The 17,757-nt window shown below is 43.9% G+C and overlaps 1 protein-coding gene across 1 annotated transcript in view; it reads right to left on the reverse strand.

Annotated features, from left to right (window-relative positions):
* LOC104163028 (interleukin-1 receptor type 2-like) overlaps positions 1-17,757 on the reverse strand; it is a gene marked incomplete at its 3' end in the record, with an annotated part of 29,543 nt that overhangs the window by 253 nt on the left and 11,533 nt on the right. Inside the window, exons 2-4 of the mRNA XM_009701906.1 lie at positions 3,666-3,796; positions 3,307-3,565; positions 929-1,103 (exon numbers count right to left, since the gene is read on the reverse strand). Of these exons, the coding sequence (XP_009700208.1) occupies positions 929-1,103; positions 3,307-3,565; positions 3,666-3,796 (565 nt within the window). The remainder of the gene's footprint in view (positions 1-928; positions 1,104-3,306; positions 3,566-3,665; positions 3,797-17,757) is intronic.

Genomic DNA, 17,757 nt, shown 5'->3' on the forward strand with positions numbered 1-17,757 from the left:
ATAACTTCCAGACAAAATTACTTATCCCTGTCTCTCTGTTATTAAAAGTTCACTTATCGCTGGGAAATCTGAGCAGTTCCACTTTCCCACCAAAGGGCAAGTTCTTCAAATGTTTATCCATCTCTAAAGTGCTATGAGGCACTACATGAAGTGTGAAGAATCGCTATTTTTAATCTACCTGCAATGTGGTGTATAGCTCTTCAATAAAGTGCACCTTTTAAGATAGAAAAGATGTAATAGACTCTCTCCTGGACCGTCTTAAGAGTAATCATCTGAGAAATTCTTCGAAGACAAAAGCATTTTAATAGCCATGAAGGTTTTCACAACACTATTACTTTCCATACATGACCTCATAAGAGTAATATTCTAAGGCATTCTTCGACAACAAATACTAGAAATCACGCAGATTTTGCCTTACAGGCAAGCCCAGGCTTGCCTACTTGAAAAGCCATGGACTGGCAAGTTAGGGAAGAGAACACTTAAGTGCGTTGTGTGACGAATTTAGTATTTCCAAAGGCTATATTCCAGTTGATTAATGAAAGCTAGCCCATCTGAACAGCTCACATGGGGGCAAGCATCACTGGGAGGTCCTCCTTTATGGGATTCACTAGAGGGGCCGTAAAAAGAAGCATAGCATCAAAGAGAAGGACCTAATCTGGAGCGGCAAACCCTGGGGTCAGGTTAGGTAATCTAGCCTTAAAAATCGTTACACTGCCTGTGAGAGCACATGTGGAGCACTTCACCCTGTGCTGAGTCCACCCCAGAGAACCTTTCTTAAAATGCATACATCTGCCCCAAAATTCCCAGTGTATTATGCTGTGCTCATGACTAACAACATGATGTTCAGGAGGGTCAGAGAGTGGAGACGTATGTGCGTTTACAAACAGGTCGGGATTAGGCTTTGCACAAAGAGGAGTTAAAGTTCTACCTTGTACCACTTGAGCTCCAGGCTTGTCCTATTTGGTGTAAAATCCCACAGATCAGGGCAAACAATCTTTCCAGAGGTGAAAGTGAAGAGGACCTGGAGATAGGCAATCTCCCGAGCAGCTCTTTTCTCCACGACCGTGAGGTGGATGGAGACCTCGGCGCAGTACGAAGAGTTCCTGCAGACAGAGCGGGGAGAGGTGAGCACCCACCAGTGACAAGGGGGACTCGAGTGACACCCTTGGTTTCCTCCTGGCTCCATTTCCCTCCCTAGCAGTTTCTAAGAGACCAAGACTGAGATCATACCAGGAGGGATCCTGGAAAATCACTGGTACTGGTTTTTTGGCACAATCGAAACATGTTGCTGACACATGTCTGCCTCGGAGCTTCAGTCTTTTCTTTTTTGTACACCGAGTTTGCTGTGCGCCCTTAGGCTGAGGCATGATTTAATTTTTCAAGGAGGGGGAACATGTCTGCCTAAACAGTAGCAGATGTGTCATGAACCCTCATGGCCATTTTCTTGAAAGAGGTCTTGACTGTGAAAACCCTAATGATTGGGACCTAAGGAAGAAATAAAAATCTTAAAGCATGTATCAAAATACATCTGCAGTTACTATTGCACAATCAGTAGACATTTCCGTTAAGTAGATTTTTGCATAGAAAAGAAGGCATTAAGTTTTGCGATAGTTAACTTTTCTTTCAGGTCCCAAGTGACAATCCCTTCCAGTCCCAAGGGGGACCAAACTGGGGGAGACAGGTGCTTAAATTATGTCCTTTACAACCTCTGAGAGCCTGCCTTGGAGATGCCTCCACCCAGGGAGGGGGCCAGCGAAGCCGGGGGGTCCAGGCTACAACCTCCTGGGGAGCAGCTGGGGGCTGCGAGCAGACGGACTCACACTGCTCCTAAGGCACTGTCACCGGCTGTCACCTACACGTCAGATGCCCAAATCCAAAATACTTGCTCAGCAGAAGCAGAGATGTGTGATAATTTACTTCTATTCTCATTTTACAGAGTGTTGAGAAAAATCTGGTGGCTTCCCGATGGGATGATTTGCAAAGGAAACAATTTGTTTGTACTTTATTAATCCTGCAGTAATGTTAGCAATGAACCTATGTACTCAGCTCTTGCGTATCCTTTTCAAATAGGTTTCACAGCATTTTACTATAGCTGCCAGTAACACTGCCGCAGCGTTATAGGTTGAGGAACTGGGGCAGAATAGTCCAAAAAGGAGATTAAAAAATACCCTTGAAGGTCTCAGGCCACTACTCTGTGCTCTGGAACAGTATTTTGCAACCTTTTTCATTCTGGCCTCGCTATTCAAGTCTTCTCTTGTGCTCCACCACTGCAATTGCTGCTGAGACATATGGAAAGGCCAACCCAGTATGCTGAGCATGATTGATTGAGTTCTGCCTGTCCATCTCTTCTGCTGCTGACACACGTCACTCACGAGGTGTACGCCTTGCCGACAAGGAAACTGCGCTCCACGCAGGCAGCTCCAGGGATGCAGAGGTATGTTTTCCACTATAGACCCCAGAGCAAGGTGCCAATTGCCAGGGGTGTACTGGGAGGCTGACTAGATGGAGTAGCTGGCAGGGGACAAGGACCTGGGACATCTTCTGGAGTTCAGGTTCTAATGGCGATGGGCCTTCTAATGGTTTTTGCCTTCCTCAGTCCCCCACAAATCCAGACCCTGGTACCTCTTTTGAAACTGTACAGCGGGATGTCAGATTGTAAACACTCATAAAAAAAGGACCAGTAGGGCTGAAAAAAGCCGTGGTTCAAGTCTCAGCGCACTGCAATATCACAAGTCTGGTACCAGTCTAGTAAATACACATTGGGTCTCATGAAAGATCTTCCAGCAGTACCAAGACAATCAAATTCTGGTTTAAAATGTGAAGAAGAAGAAAAATAAAGACCAGGGATAAGGAAGAGGGAAGGAAGCCACTACAGAGCCATGGTGCCTTGGTCTGTGCTTTGTAAGGCAATGTGAAGTGCAAACAAGGCTGTTTGCTTCTCTGGAGCTGTAACACAAGGGTTGCATTCTGCAGAATCCCCTGCCTGCAGCACGTACCTGCTTGCCATAGCCCTGACTGGCTCATAAATAAGCTAGAACAAACCCTCTGTACACTATTTCCTCGAGAGATTGTAGCCACAATGGCAATGCTGTGTCACGATTTACCCAGATTTCAGTATATATATCTATAGGAGACACATAATGCTTTTAAGAGTTCTGACTTCCCACATTTTTTCCTCTAATAAAGTTGGCAAGGAAATGATCTTATCCAAACATGCTCTGAACATAACTGGAGTTTAGAATCAAGCTAAGGTATTTTAGACATAGTCATCTTGTTAGTGCACTGGATTTTCTTTTAAATACCCACCTTCTTGTGCAGATATATACTCCTGAGTCTTCTAGCATTGCTGGTAAGAACCAGAGTGCATCTCCTTCTGCCCAGATTCTTGGATCTTCATCTCTTCCTGATATCATGGTTTTTGAACCATTTTTATACCATGTGATATTAGGGGTCAAGGCAGAAAAATCCAAATGTTTGTATCTGGGGGAAGGGCATTTCAGAACCACAGGTTCTCCGTGCAGTTCATAGTAGTGTTTGAAAAACACGGTGTGATCTGGGCACTTTTCTATATAAATCAGAGATATTTTTGCATTACTGTCAGCCAGGCACATTAAAAAGAAGGGAGAGGGAGACAGAAAGAAAAAAAAAAAAAAGCATGTCCTTACCTGTGCTTTTGACTTGCTGGAGTCTGAAAGCAGAGGCGCCCGCTGTGCACATCACCAGGACAAAGAAGAGCCCACGCATTTTTTCCCAAAGGAAATCGGAAGGAGAAGATCGAGGGAAAGTGTTTTGAAATCTACAGGGAAGTTTATTACAAGACGGAAGATACAATGAAAATACTCAACGTTAACTTAAGAGTTAGCTGCTCTTTTCCTCACTCTGGATCTGGTGAGCTTTGCTTCACCCTTAGTGAGCAGAAAGGCTTCTTCATCCCTAGTTTATGGGGGCTGATTTGTGGAGCAAGAGCACCTGGCTTGGCACAAACACATTGCTTCTGTCCCTTTCCTTTCTCTCCAGGAGATGCCAACAACATACCACAAGATGCTGCTGTCCCCACGGCTTTTCAGTGCAACAGCTACGGGTGGAAAAATCTAGCTCTGCTTATTTTGCAATAAGATGTGACTGAGGAACGCACAAGGCAGCCAAGGTTGTGTGGCCTTCATTAAATCCTGTGTCACTTAATCTTCCCCACTGTGGCTACCAAAGTAGGCCAGCTAGCGTAGATCAGGCTGCAGGCAACCTTCCTGCTATAACCAGAGCCAAGCTTTCAAAGTCTCCAACAAATGTTTCTCTTGGGACAAAAAACTTGGACTCCCATGGCAAGCACACCCATCTTGCTGTTGGTATGCACGTGGGGTTTTGGCATGGACACTACTACCATCTGTGCTAAAAAAAGATGAGGAAAAGTCTGAACAACTTGTTCTAAAAATCAGATATGGTGACACTACGGGAAAATGAAACTATTCACTGTCAGTCATTCATTAATTGTCATCTGTACTGGCCTGGCATCGGCAAGGCAGCTTCTGCGAACATCACTGAATGCTTTCTGGTCTGCCACGAGGTTTTAGCTGCTGCTACTCAGTGTACCGCAGGCAAAAGTACATAAAACATGTTGTATATAGGCACCAGTTTATGCTCTGTGTAAGGTATTTATGTGCAATACAGTACACATATGCATGTGATACATGCTATTTCCATTTTATATACAGAAATGTAAATTGCATGCGTTTAACATTAACCTAACGCTATGATTGTCCCATAGGATGAACATTAAACGATCGGACAACTACTTCAAATGGTGTCCAAAAGCAAAAACATATTTCTACCGCTATAATACAGTCATATTCATAGGTACCCACCTTCAGGCATCTTCTGTGTAACACATCATGCTCATATTTATAAGGTGGTTTTAATCCAAATTTCTCCCTCTTCTAGTAGCTATATTTATCTGACACCTGATAGTTTGACTATAATAAACTATTTCCAGCTTATTGTCATCTCTACAACACCACAAAGCCAACCTCTTGCTCAATAACACTGTTTCATAACCACGGGTTGTCTGCCCTACCGCTAAATCTGCAAGGGTTTCCAGGGCATTGGCATGGAGCTGTAGCTGCTCTCGGCTACACCTGGGCTAGGTGCTGCTGGCTTTGTCTGCGGTCTTGACAAGCCCCATGGTTCACATGTAATACCCTCTAACAGGGGAGTTTCTCTCTCGTTAGATCCTTTCAGCCTGCTGAAAATACTTGGTTATTTTGTTCAGAGCTTTCCAGTCCCTTTGGTTTAGTATCTCGCAATCTCCGTAAGCCCTACACAATCCGAGGGTTTAGGGGAGGTTTTCATTCCCAAATTTCCATCAGATTCACTTACCTGTGCTTCTGCAGTCTTTTGGCCATTAGCTTCTCATGAAAAGATGTGACTGAAAATTGCTAGTGAGGATCTTATATAGGGTTTAGCTCAACAGGCAGCGGAAATTTGCCTCTCATTGCCCAATCAGATTTGTGTCAGAACCAAATGACATTTTATACCCACCTTTTTTTCCTTCCGTAGAGTGAGGATGAGAGAAACAGAGACACAGAGAGAGAGAAAATATGTATTTGGATTTCCCAAAAAAGGGGAAATGACTGCTAAATATATGACTAAATTTCCCTTTTTCTGACGAACGGTAGTTTGCATACACTCATGTCTTCACATGACTATTTCACTCTCTACCTCAAATAAAAAATTCTCACGGGTAACAAAAGGTGTCCTTCAGCATAGTCAGCAGCTAAATAATTGCAATCTTCACATAATGTGGTCTAGCAAGTTCTTGATGAACAATATAAATATTTTGTGATTTCCCAGATCGCTTGTGATCACAAATGCGTTGATTCCCCTTTCCTTCCTTAACATCCATCATAGTGTCACAGCTTGCCTTAAGGCTCTCTTTGCAATGAAGTATGAAGAATTAACAGATATAAGCAGATTATGGCATCTAGGCTTCTGAGCAGAAGGGGTAAGAACTAGATTACGAGTTGTGGCAATGTTCACAAAATCACAGAATCGATGAGGTTGGAAGAGACCTCTGGGATCATCAAGTCCAACCTTTGCCCTGACCACCCCCATGTCAGCTAGACCATGGCACTAAGTGCCACGTCCAGACTTTTCTTAAACTCCTCCAGGGATGGTGACTCCCCCACCTCCCTGGGCAGCCCATTCTGATGCCCAACGACCCTTTCTGTGAAGAAATGCCTCCTCATTTCTAGCCTGAACCTCCCCTGGTGCAGTTTGAGACTATATGTTGACCTCCACCTGTTTAGAGGAGGGCAATCTAGCGGGGGACTTCAGTCTGGAACTGGACCACAAGCCAATTTTTCCTGTGCCTTGTCCTGACATGTGATGCCTTCTGCAGGCAACCCTGCATTTCTTACAGCCTCTTGCTCCCACAGGGAGCAGCTGCCATGCACTGCCTCATTGCTAGCCCAGGCAGGCAATGTGTGGTGTCCGGCTGACCCAGCGGACCTGGAGTCAGCACACAGGTCTCTGCTAGCAGATCCCAGTAAAATGCCCTCCCCTCCTCAGACTTCGTAAACCTCAGCTGAGCAGCCCTGGTCTGGAGGACAGGGGTCCTAGCCTAAGGTTAGTGGTGCTCGCACTAACCAAATAATGACTGAGTAATAAAAACAACGTAGCTGTTTATTGCAGTAGGCATGTAAGAACCATTTTTTATTTAATCCTAACATAATTAATTAACTCTTTCTTTAATATCAGCCTTAGTTATACTGGAGACCACAGAATATTGTTTAAGAGATGAAAAATTACCAGTTTTTGAGACCATGCTGCCATCTACTATGGAGAGAAGAAACATATAGATGATGACATCTATTAATATACTGCAGTCTTTGGGTATGTGTCATATGCTTGGGTTGCACATATTCTTTTGTTCAGGCAATATTCACCATATTACACCAACTTAGTAAATAAGCAAATAAGTAAATAAGTAAATAAGCAAAAAGAAAATATCACAAAGCCCCATATTTCAATCTGTAACTGTCTTTACAGTTTCTGGAGCAGGTTGCCCAGAGAAGCTGTGGATGTCCCATCCCTGGAAGCGTTCAAGGCCAGGTTGGATGAGGCTTTGAGCAACTTGGTCTGGTGGAAGGTGTCCCTGCCCATGACAGGGGGGTTGGAACGAGGTGATCCTTAAGGTCCCTTCCAACCAAACCATTCTATGATTCTCTGATTCTGTATCCTGATCAATGCGGCCATTGCAAGGGTCTCTACAGCTATCAGCCCCACACATGGCTGCCCAGTTGTCCTTAAGCAGTCCTGTTATCCATAAACCTGAAAGGCTGATAACGTAACTAAAGTTAGTAACTGCCCTGTAGTGCTCTATCTTCTTGGTGAAAAGAAAGAACTCATCTCCATTGACGCTAAACTCCCACATTTGGGCTACGAAACCACTGGTTTTGCTTTCTGGATCTCCTGCACTTCATTCTGAGAATCTGACCTCGTGAATTCTAAAATTATTTCTGTCTTTCCTTTTCCAGTTCACTATATGGCAACCAGACAGAAGGGCTGTCAGATTGAGTGACCTATGTTATATGAAGTCTAAGTTCAGGCTATTACTATGTGAGTGACATATGCAATAGAGGTGGGAGTCTCTAAAGCTAGCGGTGGTCACAAGAGCCAGCCAAGTTCCCAGCAAATAACGCAGACATTTACCAGACTCAAAAAGAGCAAAACCGCAGGAAATGAGGTTTGATGTCTTTGGAAAGATTGTACCTACCAACTGCTGCAAAGACTTTCACTGCGTTCACTGAGTAAAGCTGTCCGACAGCAAGCTGTTCAACGAGCAGCAGAACTAGCATCGCTTGCATTGCTGGAGGTTTGTGCCCCGTGCCCTCACACACTCATACCCACACGCACACACAACCCCTCCACTCTCGGCTCTTCGGCTCTCCCCTCATGGTCTTTCCCCACCACCCTCCAACCCTTTCCTTCCCTCCAACTTCACGTCCTCTCCTCCCACCTCACCCATGACTACTTTGCCTAGGCCAGGTGCAGCACAGCCTTGGCCTCACTCACAACTACGTCAACGCTAACTGGTCAGCTTGTCATTGTCCATCACCACGTGTAAGGACTGGGATCTGCCTGACTTTCCCCCTGTGAGGCCATGCTTTGGCTGTCCCATCTGTACCCACCAGCAGTGACCGATTTTCCTCACGCTACTAGAACTCCAGACTCTGAAAACACAGCCCCTTGCAAAATACAGCTGGAATGGGCTAAATGGTTCAAAGTGAGTTTGTCGTGCAATAAAATACACTGACCTGCCTTAGAAAACTAAACTAAACCCAGATATCTACAGAGTAGCAGGGCAGTTCCCAGACAGCATAATGTCCTCAGACACACCTAACAAGGATCAAAAGTTTTTATCAGCTTTCTTCAGAAGAGGTCTGTCCTGGCTGTCTTTTTACCCACAAAATGTCCTGATCACATGCAGCAGTACCAGGACTTGAAGTTAAAATAGTATATCTGGAGGTGCAAAAGTCTGGTTTAAAATAACTCAGGAAGAAATGAAAGATAGAACAAGTATTTTTTAGGAGCTGTCTGCTGAGAAGGCCGTGTCACTTTGCGGTCAGTTATTATTGAGTATTTATAAACAGAAATATGCAAGTCTAGCAGCTATATATATAGAGAGAGACTCTTAGGGAAGCTGGTGTCATTCTGTGGTTTCGCTGTGCTGATGATTCATTTATACAGCTCAAGATGCTGGAGCATAGCTGTGAAATTCCTAACTTGAAGACCAGGCTATTCCCCATATGTCTCACTCGTTGCTCATCTCACTAGATCGCTATTTCCCGCACCAGGGCTACACACAGCTGCCTTGCCACATTTGGGTGGATTTTGCTCTCCTAGGATATCCGAATAAAAAAACCCCAAAATCTCAAGTAATATTTAGCGTTCTGGCAGCTCCTTGCAACAGAAGCTTTTAAAAGGCCTCCACAAGCAAGGTGTTTCTGTACATTATACCTAGTCCATGGAAGGGAAAATGGAAATTCAGGCATCGTAGACTGAGAATAAGACCATTTCTATAAGGGACAGTTAAGGTGCCAGCTTTTTCTGGCGACTCCCGTGGCTCTGTGGCTGCTGATGTTTGGTATTCAGGAACTGCACTCACATGGACTCTGCTATTTATTCTGTTCTTCAATCTGGCTGAGGAGCTTCACGTGATTAAAAATAGGAGAAAATTTCTCTGGTTCACACAAGAATAAGGTGGTGAGGCATTAAGAAATACTGAATGTTGAAAGCTGACTGGCAAGCAGATGCAAACTAAACCACAACTATTGCACCAACACATGTTCTTGGGCTTACTGATACAGGCAAACCTGGTTTTAATAATTTATAATGTCCTTGTGCACAGTTCCCAGATGGGCTCTTGGGGAGCCCAGGAATGGAGAGGGAAGAAAAGAAGCTATCCAACTCTGAGAATCAGCAAATAGATGGAACAGAAAGAGAAAGCCTAAACAGAGGAATTAGCCCAATGCACAACAGATGTCAAGAATACAGGAATTTGCATGCTTATCCAGAGAAATAAGTGCTGTCACACACCAATTGTATATGACTGACTGGGAAAAACAGGAGGAGATGGGCCAAGAGACATACACTTCATCATGAGGGAGTGCTCGTTTGGCCAGAGCAGCCACAGCTTGGTTACAGATTGCCTCCCCACTATGGGCTCCTGGGATATCCACAGACCTTTCCATTGAAAAAGAGACCAGGCAGGCTGTGAAGAATAATTACACTGGAAGGGGCAGGGAGGGGGAGACCTTCATTGTAGAAAATAACAGGCTGCAAGGGACAAAATAGTGGCTAGAAAGGCCCAGAGACAGCAGCACTGAGGCCAGAAGAACTTCAAGCAATAAAAAGTGCCTCATCTGACCTCATCCCGAATGGAGTTTGGGTTGACCAAGGGGACTCTCTGCATCGGTCATCCGTGATGCAAACATCACACCCATGTTTGCAATACCTGCCTGGGACACTGACAGGTCTTCATCGTGCCCACTGGTGCTGCACACAGGCTGCCAGCGGTAGATTAAATTGTCTGTGTGCAGACACACAGCCATACACTGGTGAAATAAAGAAATGGTTTCTTAAAAGGTGAGATCTGATGGCTTTTTATTTAAGGGAGAGAAACCGTCCTTGGGCACAGTCTACATGACCTGAAGTAATGTGGACAAGCAGTGAAGGAGAATTATTGCAAAGCTGAGTTCGCTGAAAGTTGTAGAGGCAAAGTGTTCTCTCTGTCTCTGCACACTGAACTGGAGAGAGCAATCTAAACTGGTAAATAGTGACAGTCTCACCATCACCACATCCGAATGCCTCTCTAAAATTACAATAAAATGGAAAAAACCAAAATGTCTTACTGCCCTCCCTTCTCCCATGGATAAAATTATGTATAGATATGCTGAGTTTTGTTCATCATGCGTCAAACAGTGGCTTTGCTAGTGTAAAGCCTCAGATGTTGATAATTGCATGCCGCAAGTGAAATCAGTAAGCTCACTGTTGAAATGCAACGTGGATGCATGTGTTTCTTCTGCATTCTTTGCAGATCTGCAGATGATGACTGACCAGGCAGGTGGACCGCAACTTGCAGCTCAGCTTGAGTACTTCCCCAAGCTGTCCCCACTTCCCCATGCCATCCCCACTGCTCGGATGGAGTGTGCCTACAGCGTACATTATGTACCCTGCTGCAGTTCAGGGCTTTAGGCAAAGCCACAGCACCAACTTGGTCACTCACCATGTCAGGGCTGACCGGTGGGGTCGACCGGGAGCTAACGATGCCGAGGAGAACAGCAAGCAGACATTTCCCACAGCTGTGGCATCTTCTCAGACCACAGGCAGTGAGTCAGTAGGGCACTAGGGACATGCTAGAAAAAAGCAAACCTGAGATTGCGGAGTAGCTTTTTTTTTCCCCTCCACTTCCAAAATCGCAGTGTTTGCTTGCAATCATGATGAGACTTTTTATATATGAAGCAACATAATGTGCTCTGTGGTCTTGCATGTGAAAAGAGTAGAGGGATTTAAAAACACAGCAGTGATGACAAAAATCCCACGGTAACAGTAGACAGGGGAGGAACTGTGTCCAGTTGAGGAGCACCAAGTGATATAGAGTTACAGGAGCCAGAACAACAGGGACAACATAGATTTCTCAATCAGCTACAGTGCTTGGTTTAAGCAGCCAACCCAGCAAACAGGGAATTCCAGAAGCAAAGAGAAAAACAGATGACAAAGATTTTTGTTCGTAATTACCTTTTTGTTAGCTGCACTTAAATTTAATTGCTAAAAAGTAACTTCATAGCTATGAAAAACAGTGAGAAATACATGTCCTATGATTAGGGAAAAATTGAGCTAGTATGGATCATACATTACTGTAAGTGTACTGGGAGGGTAATATTAACAATTCATTTTTTATTATATGTTCCTGAGTAAAACCTTTGTCTCACCAAGAAGATGAAGTCATTTACTTAATGCAGGCAGTAAATCTTCTCATTTATCTTAGTTTTACTATCCTTCTGACACACAAGTATATTTTACGCACTTGTTTTAAGCAGCAGGATTATGAAATACACTTGGTAGATACAGTTACCCAAGGTATTTCTTTCCTACTCCACAACCTTGATGTGTAATTCATTATCACAGGAGTTGTGGGGGGCTGGGGTGGAGGACACCGTGCCAAACATATGAAAGTGTGTATGGTATAGAAATAAAGACACCAAAGTTTTGGTTGTACTCGGCAACTCGTCCTGTGTTTAGTGTCACAGTGGTCAGCAATTCTGACTGGTGTCAAAAGTTGCTTGAGAAAAAGTAAGACAAGATAGACTTCGTCTGGATCAGTGACATAACGGGCGTTACAAATAAATTAAAAACAATTAAACAGATGCAACAGATACTGCTTCTCAATGGGGGAAAAAATCAGCGTATTTGAAAAGAGGAATTAGGAGAAATCAAGTCAGTTCAGAAGAAAAAGAGCGAATCCCAACATTGCCATTGTCCTCCTAAAGAAGAAATGCAAGAGCAACCTAAAGCGATGCTGCAAGATCACATTTGCTTGCAGTGAAGATGAGGCAGGCTTAGTCTTTCTTTTTATCTTCTATTCATCTGTTCAGTTGGTACACATACACTGTGAAGCACTGAAGAAAGTAAGATTTTGTACCATTTATTCAAGTTAATGAACATGTTTGTTTTAATAAAACCAGTTACCATCAGCTGAGCTTAGAGGGTTCTGCTATATTCACAATGGCTGACCATGTAACAGGAGTACAAATACACATGGGGCAGCCAAACTAATCTTAGAAGGATTTCAGCCTTCAAATGCACTGAGCTAAGCCCTTCTCCAGCACATGATGTTCTGTACCAGCTGAAAAGGGAACTGATCATTTCAGCAACTGGTTTTTAAAGACTTTGGGAGGATTTTGCACATGATAGGAAATCAAGACAGTATTTAATGTTATTTGTTTAAATCATTGCTATCAATTCTATTTTGAAAAGAAGAAGGGATTTTAACAACAATATTGCTTTGCTATGCAAATTTTCCTTAATCACAAGCTGGAAAAGCATTCGTTCAGACTTCATTAATTGGAAGCAGGGAGAACCCAACATGAGGGTTTACCATTTACAGGAAAATTTGAGTAACTTTAATGAAAGATTGCAAGAAAGTGGTGGTTTTTTTCCTTCAAAACATCCCCGGCTTGAGAGCTTCCTTCCCAACACAACTGAGATTCCTTTAGGGTCTTCCGGCTGTACCTTCCAGATCTGTTATCTCAGGGGTATTTTTTTCACTGGAGACCCAGCAGAGCCCTGCACTTACTTTAAGGACAGCTCATCAAATCTGATCTTCCCATAAGTGCTGAGACATTCCCCTTGTCGTCACGGAAAGCTGAAAGATCTCAGGACCTTTACAAGTTACTATTTTGATTGATGTACAAGTTCTTGTGACTAGGCTTCCCAGGCAGAGTGGTTTCGGCAGGATGTATGAATAATTGATACGGCTCTTGGCTTGATACCATAGTTACGGGAACAAAAGAAAAAATGGGGAACTGAATGTAATCATTTAATACCATAATGATATGGCAGCACTGTTTGAAACCTTTAACCATCATTAGCCAACGATGTTGGCTTGAAGTTACAACTGGCCAGCTCTGCAGAGCAAGGACATGGCACTCAGCAATAGGGCATCTTGCTGCTCCTCAGTGCTTCAGAGCTGCTGTTTCATGATGTGTTCATGAAACTGGCCAGAGATGAGAGGGTTGTAATTACATGTCCCATGCAGAAGCCACAGGATCTTTTGTTGGATTTTAAAATATCCAAGAGAAATCCTGGAGATAAGAGACACAAAAGAAAGCACATACTCCTTGGCATTCCAGTGGTAATTTTTAGACTCATTAGAAACTCACTCTCTCTTTCGATATGTAGATTTAGGCAAAGAGAAAGAGAAAGAAAAAAAATTGAGGCATATACATATCCATACATGGAGAAATATAGAGGCTGCCACCTGCTGAGAGGAAAGGTTTGTATTCCAATTGCAAAAGACCCCAAACGAAGGGTGGAAATGAAAGCCCTGCAGGGTTTCTGTTCCTTCTCTGCTGTCTGTTTTTGCATTGCCCCACACAAAGTGGAACAGCTACAGGATGCTGGCTGTGTTCTCCAGGGGACACTGGAGTAATCTGGCCAAAACTGTTTAGGGTAAACTAGCAAATGCTTGTAGAAACTCCTAACTATTTTACAGCAAAACACCAGCCAGAAAAAGTTTGCTTCTTAATAACACAGCTAATAGCATTTTAGTGAAGTTTACATGTATAGTGAGAACCTGAAAATTAAAAAGTTAAAAGTATGTACTTCATGTAGTTCTACAACATTAAAAAAATCCAGTAGCAGCAGTGCTGTGTCATTTTAGGACAAAATCCATTAATGGGTTTGTTGGTGATACCATGTTTATTAGAGCCTGGCAGCCTCTTGCAGGGCCTCTGCAGCTAGGCATTCAGGTAGCGTCAGAAGTGGGACGCCACCCGTCAGAGCTTGCTCAGACCACTTGTCTCTTCGTCTTAGGATAAATTTACTTCTTCACTTTCCAGAATCACTGCTATAATAGAAGAGAATGATTTTGCTAGTATATCTTCAAATCATCCAATTATTCTTGTTTCTGCAGGCTTGGTGGAACAGAGGAAAGATCTGAAATTTTGTGGCACCGCAGTCCGCCAAAGGGAGATATGCAGTGTTTTACTAACAATGTCAGCAGCCACCAGTTTTAACACTCTACTTAAATGAGCGTTTCAAAACCTTGTAATGTTGTAATGAAGAAAAGTGCCTGGCAGAACTGTTCCTTGAGGCTGCGCTTTCTGAGAAGATGAAGAAACAGCACCTTTAGGAAAGGATTCTGTTAATGTGCCAACTGTGATGTTTTTGTAAGAGGGGTTTTCATCAGAAGCTGGTGCACAGGAGGAATAATGAACTAAAGAGGCTGTGTTTTCAACGGGGCTTATGCCTGGCTCAGGATCTGTCATGAGTGAATTCAAGTTCCTTTGGGTTCAGCCGTTTCATGTTCAATAAACAAAACACAAGATTTGCAAACTCCATAGTATTTTATGCACATTATCAAGTTGCTTTCAGAAACAGTTCTGTCTAGACAGGGACAAGTTTACCTGCATCAAAGTGGCTGTAAAATCACCTGCACACTGAGCCAAGTTCTGCTGTGCCTCTGTCACACATTCGTGTCCATCTCTTAACCTGCTCTCCTCCGTAACCCTCACCTCCCTGCAGATCTCTGTCCTCCCAGCGCCCTTATCCATCATGCCCAGGCTGCTATAACCAGATCACATATTTAGATGAGGGACTTTATTATCCTTTGCTATTAAAAGAAGCTTTATTTTGTACAGAGGTAAGTTACCTACCGATACAGCCACAGTAAAAGGTAGGTCATGAGCAGGAGTAGGGCCAGGACACAGAAGACAGACAGTGCACAGAGTGGTACAAATGCAGGAGAGGCTGTTGATACCATAAGGAATTCAATTGTATCATCCTCCACCTTTGCACCACTGTAGAGAGGTCTCTCAGCCGTGTACCTGGTTCATTCATGAAGGCTGCTCACATCACAGCCAGCAGCTCGCATGATGTGAAGATACTTCTCGGCAATGCTCAGTCTTGATCACAAGACCCTCTCTTTACTTTTCTGTCCTGCAGATGCATGCTTCATTATACACCTATGTACACGCTGCAGCTTACTCGGAAAATAGTTCACTCTTTTGCTGGTAAAAGGCTTTGTCAGTCAAGAGCAAAAGGTGTTCTGGACCTTCAGGACATCAGGAGAAAAAGCAACATGTATCTGTATGGGAAAACGCTTCTTAATGTACAAAGCAGTGTACAAAACACCTCCAGATCTTCTGAAGACCCTATGACCCTTCAAAGGCCATCCAACAGTCAGGGATTAGGGCTTGCAGCATCACAGAGAAATATCCATATCAACTGGGGAATCTGAAACCATAAGAACGTCAGAGCAGTCACAGTAGGTCAGACTGAAAGTCCGCGCAGCCCCGTATGTGGTCTTGACAGTAACCTGCAGTCGATGTTCAACGAGACATAAGAACATAGCACATGTAGTGCGACTTTTCCCCCTTGTATTTTCTGGCAGCCAGCAATTCAGGTCTTTCAGAGCCTCCAGAAAGGACTGAGCCCAACACCATCTGGCTTCCAGGAATCTGGAATACCTCCAGACTCTAGCCCTGACCATATCCTCCAACTGCCAACTCTGTGCTATCAAGTGTCTACTTGATAGCTCTGGGTCCCCTGTCCCAGAGGACAGAGTGCGTGTACATTTTGTCATTTTATACCCCACTTGAGGGAGGACAGCCAGAACCACATCTATGCATAATATGAACTTTAAAAGTTCTGTAACAATATTTTCTGTTGTGCTCTTTATTCTCTTCCTACCGGTTGAACCCAGCACCATGCAGCCCCAGAAGTCTGGTCGTGCCTAATCACAAACAACTTCCCGTTTGCCCCTCGGTCTTAGTGCTGGGCAAAGGCACTTTATGGTGGCATTGCACATTCCCTTGTCATGCATCATCATCATCTACCAAGTGGGTTAGCAAACAACAGACACCAAATTTGCAAAGAGCAAAGGCTACATGCAGGAGTTCTCACGTTGGCAGGCCATTGCAGCAAGCTCTTTCCAAAGCCCAAGGCAAGTGGCTTTTGATGTAATAGAGGTCTATCCCTGCCATCCCATCCCTCTGACCCTCAGCACGGCATCCCTGTGCCTGCTTTTGGTTGACCTGTCTCTAGAGGCAGGACTAGCTGAGTGCTTACATCTTACTTATTCCCGTTTATATGCCTGACTGCAAAGACCACAGAGTACATCAAGGCTTTCTCCATGCAAGGAGGCAGAATTTTTAAAAGGTACCCATTTGCAGGAGCGGTGGAGTTGCAGGTGGGCCCAAGATGTCCTGTGCTTTCTAGGGCACTGTGCAGAACATGCACAAGTTTCCAGAAAACATCTGGGACGGTGCTGGAGCAACGCTTGATGGGACAGCTGACCAGAACACACAGCACTTATCGGCAATCTGTGTTCATACGGGACGTATTGCAGAACAAAATGTACTGTACGTGCACTACTCACACAACCTTATGGAGCTCCAGCGCAAACGTGGAGCTGAAAATGTAGATATGGCCCTGAGGGCAACCTCATATTTGAAAAAAATTCAGCCCTTGCATCCATTTCATGCCGAACCTCATGCTTTGCACTCTGGCTCATGAGGTTGTAGATCTCAGGTTTTCTAGGTGAGCGAGGTACCCAGAGTTCACTGCACAAAAAGCATCCTATTACTACTCAAATAATAGGAAGACACGCTTGTGAAATAAGACCCTGTGACTCTGTTTACTTAGGCAACATCTCTGTGCAAGTATTCATTGATCTGTTGTCTCCGGGGGCTGTCCCAGATTGCGTGTCGCCTGCCCTGTTCCGGAAGAATTGCCACACATCGAGAGGCTTCAACTTGCTTCCTCTTTACAAATTTGATTTTGATAAGTTTGCTGCTCAGTTGACAACAAAAAGCTCACGCTGGTTGAACTGGTCCAGTTTTCAACTGGAGCAAGTCAGCCATGCTGGGGAACAGGATGAGAGGAAAGCACCTGAGAACAACTAGAATTCGATTCTGGAAGTATGATCTGGAAGATACCAAGCCAAATGGCCATTATGATCACTCATGTCTTAAAGTTTAATGTGGCCTGTTGAGGTATATTTTCAAATTTTTCTGCAGTCCCTAGGATATAGGAGTTTGGGAATCCTGGCTCAAATTACTAAGTATGACATTCTGCAGGACATCTATTATGACTAACATTACCTGCATGTTTTTTCTCCTAGAAAATATGACAAGGACTTTGTTCCACATTGTGGGACGCTTCCAAGCTATATTTCTCAAATTTTGTTGGATGTGGGAAGTGTTTCCTTTTGATGACCTCAGTCATCACTGCCCTCCACACAAAAGTATGGAGAGCCACGACACGGCGGTTAATGTAAATGTCAAGCACATCAATATTGCCCCAAATACGACCCAGAGCTCTTGTTAGCTAGTCTGGGTGGTAGCATGACCTGCCTAACATAACAAGGTATCAAGGCAGAATGTTGGGTTTTTTTACAAAAATTATACACTGAGTTTCCTATATAACATTTCTTTCCAGCAGCTGGAGTTGAAGGAATATCCTGTTCTCTAATGATTCCTG

Source organism: Cariama cristata, unplaced genomic scaffold (assembly GCF_000690535.1).
Source record: "Cariama cristata isolate BGI_N322 unplaced genomic scaffold, ASM69053v1 scaffold1836, whole genome shotgun sequence".
In the NCBI taxonomy this organism is placed as follows: domain Eukaryota; kingdom Metazoa; phylum Chordata; class Aves; order Cariamiformes; family Cariamidae; genus Cariama; species Cariama cristata.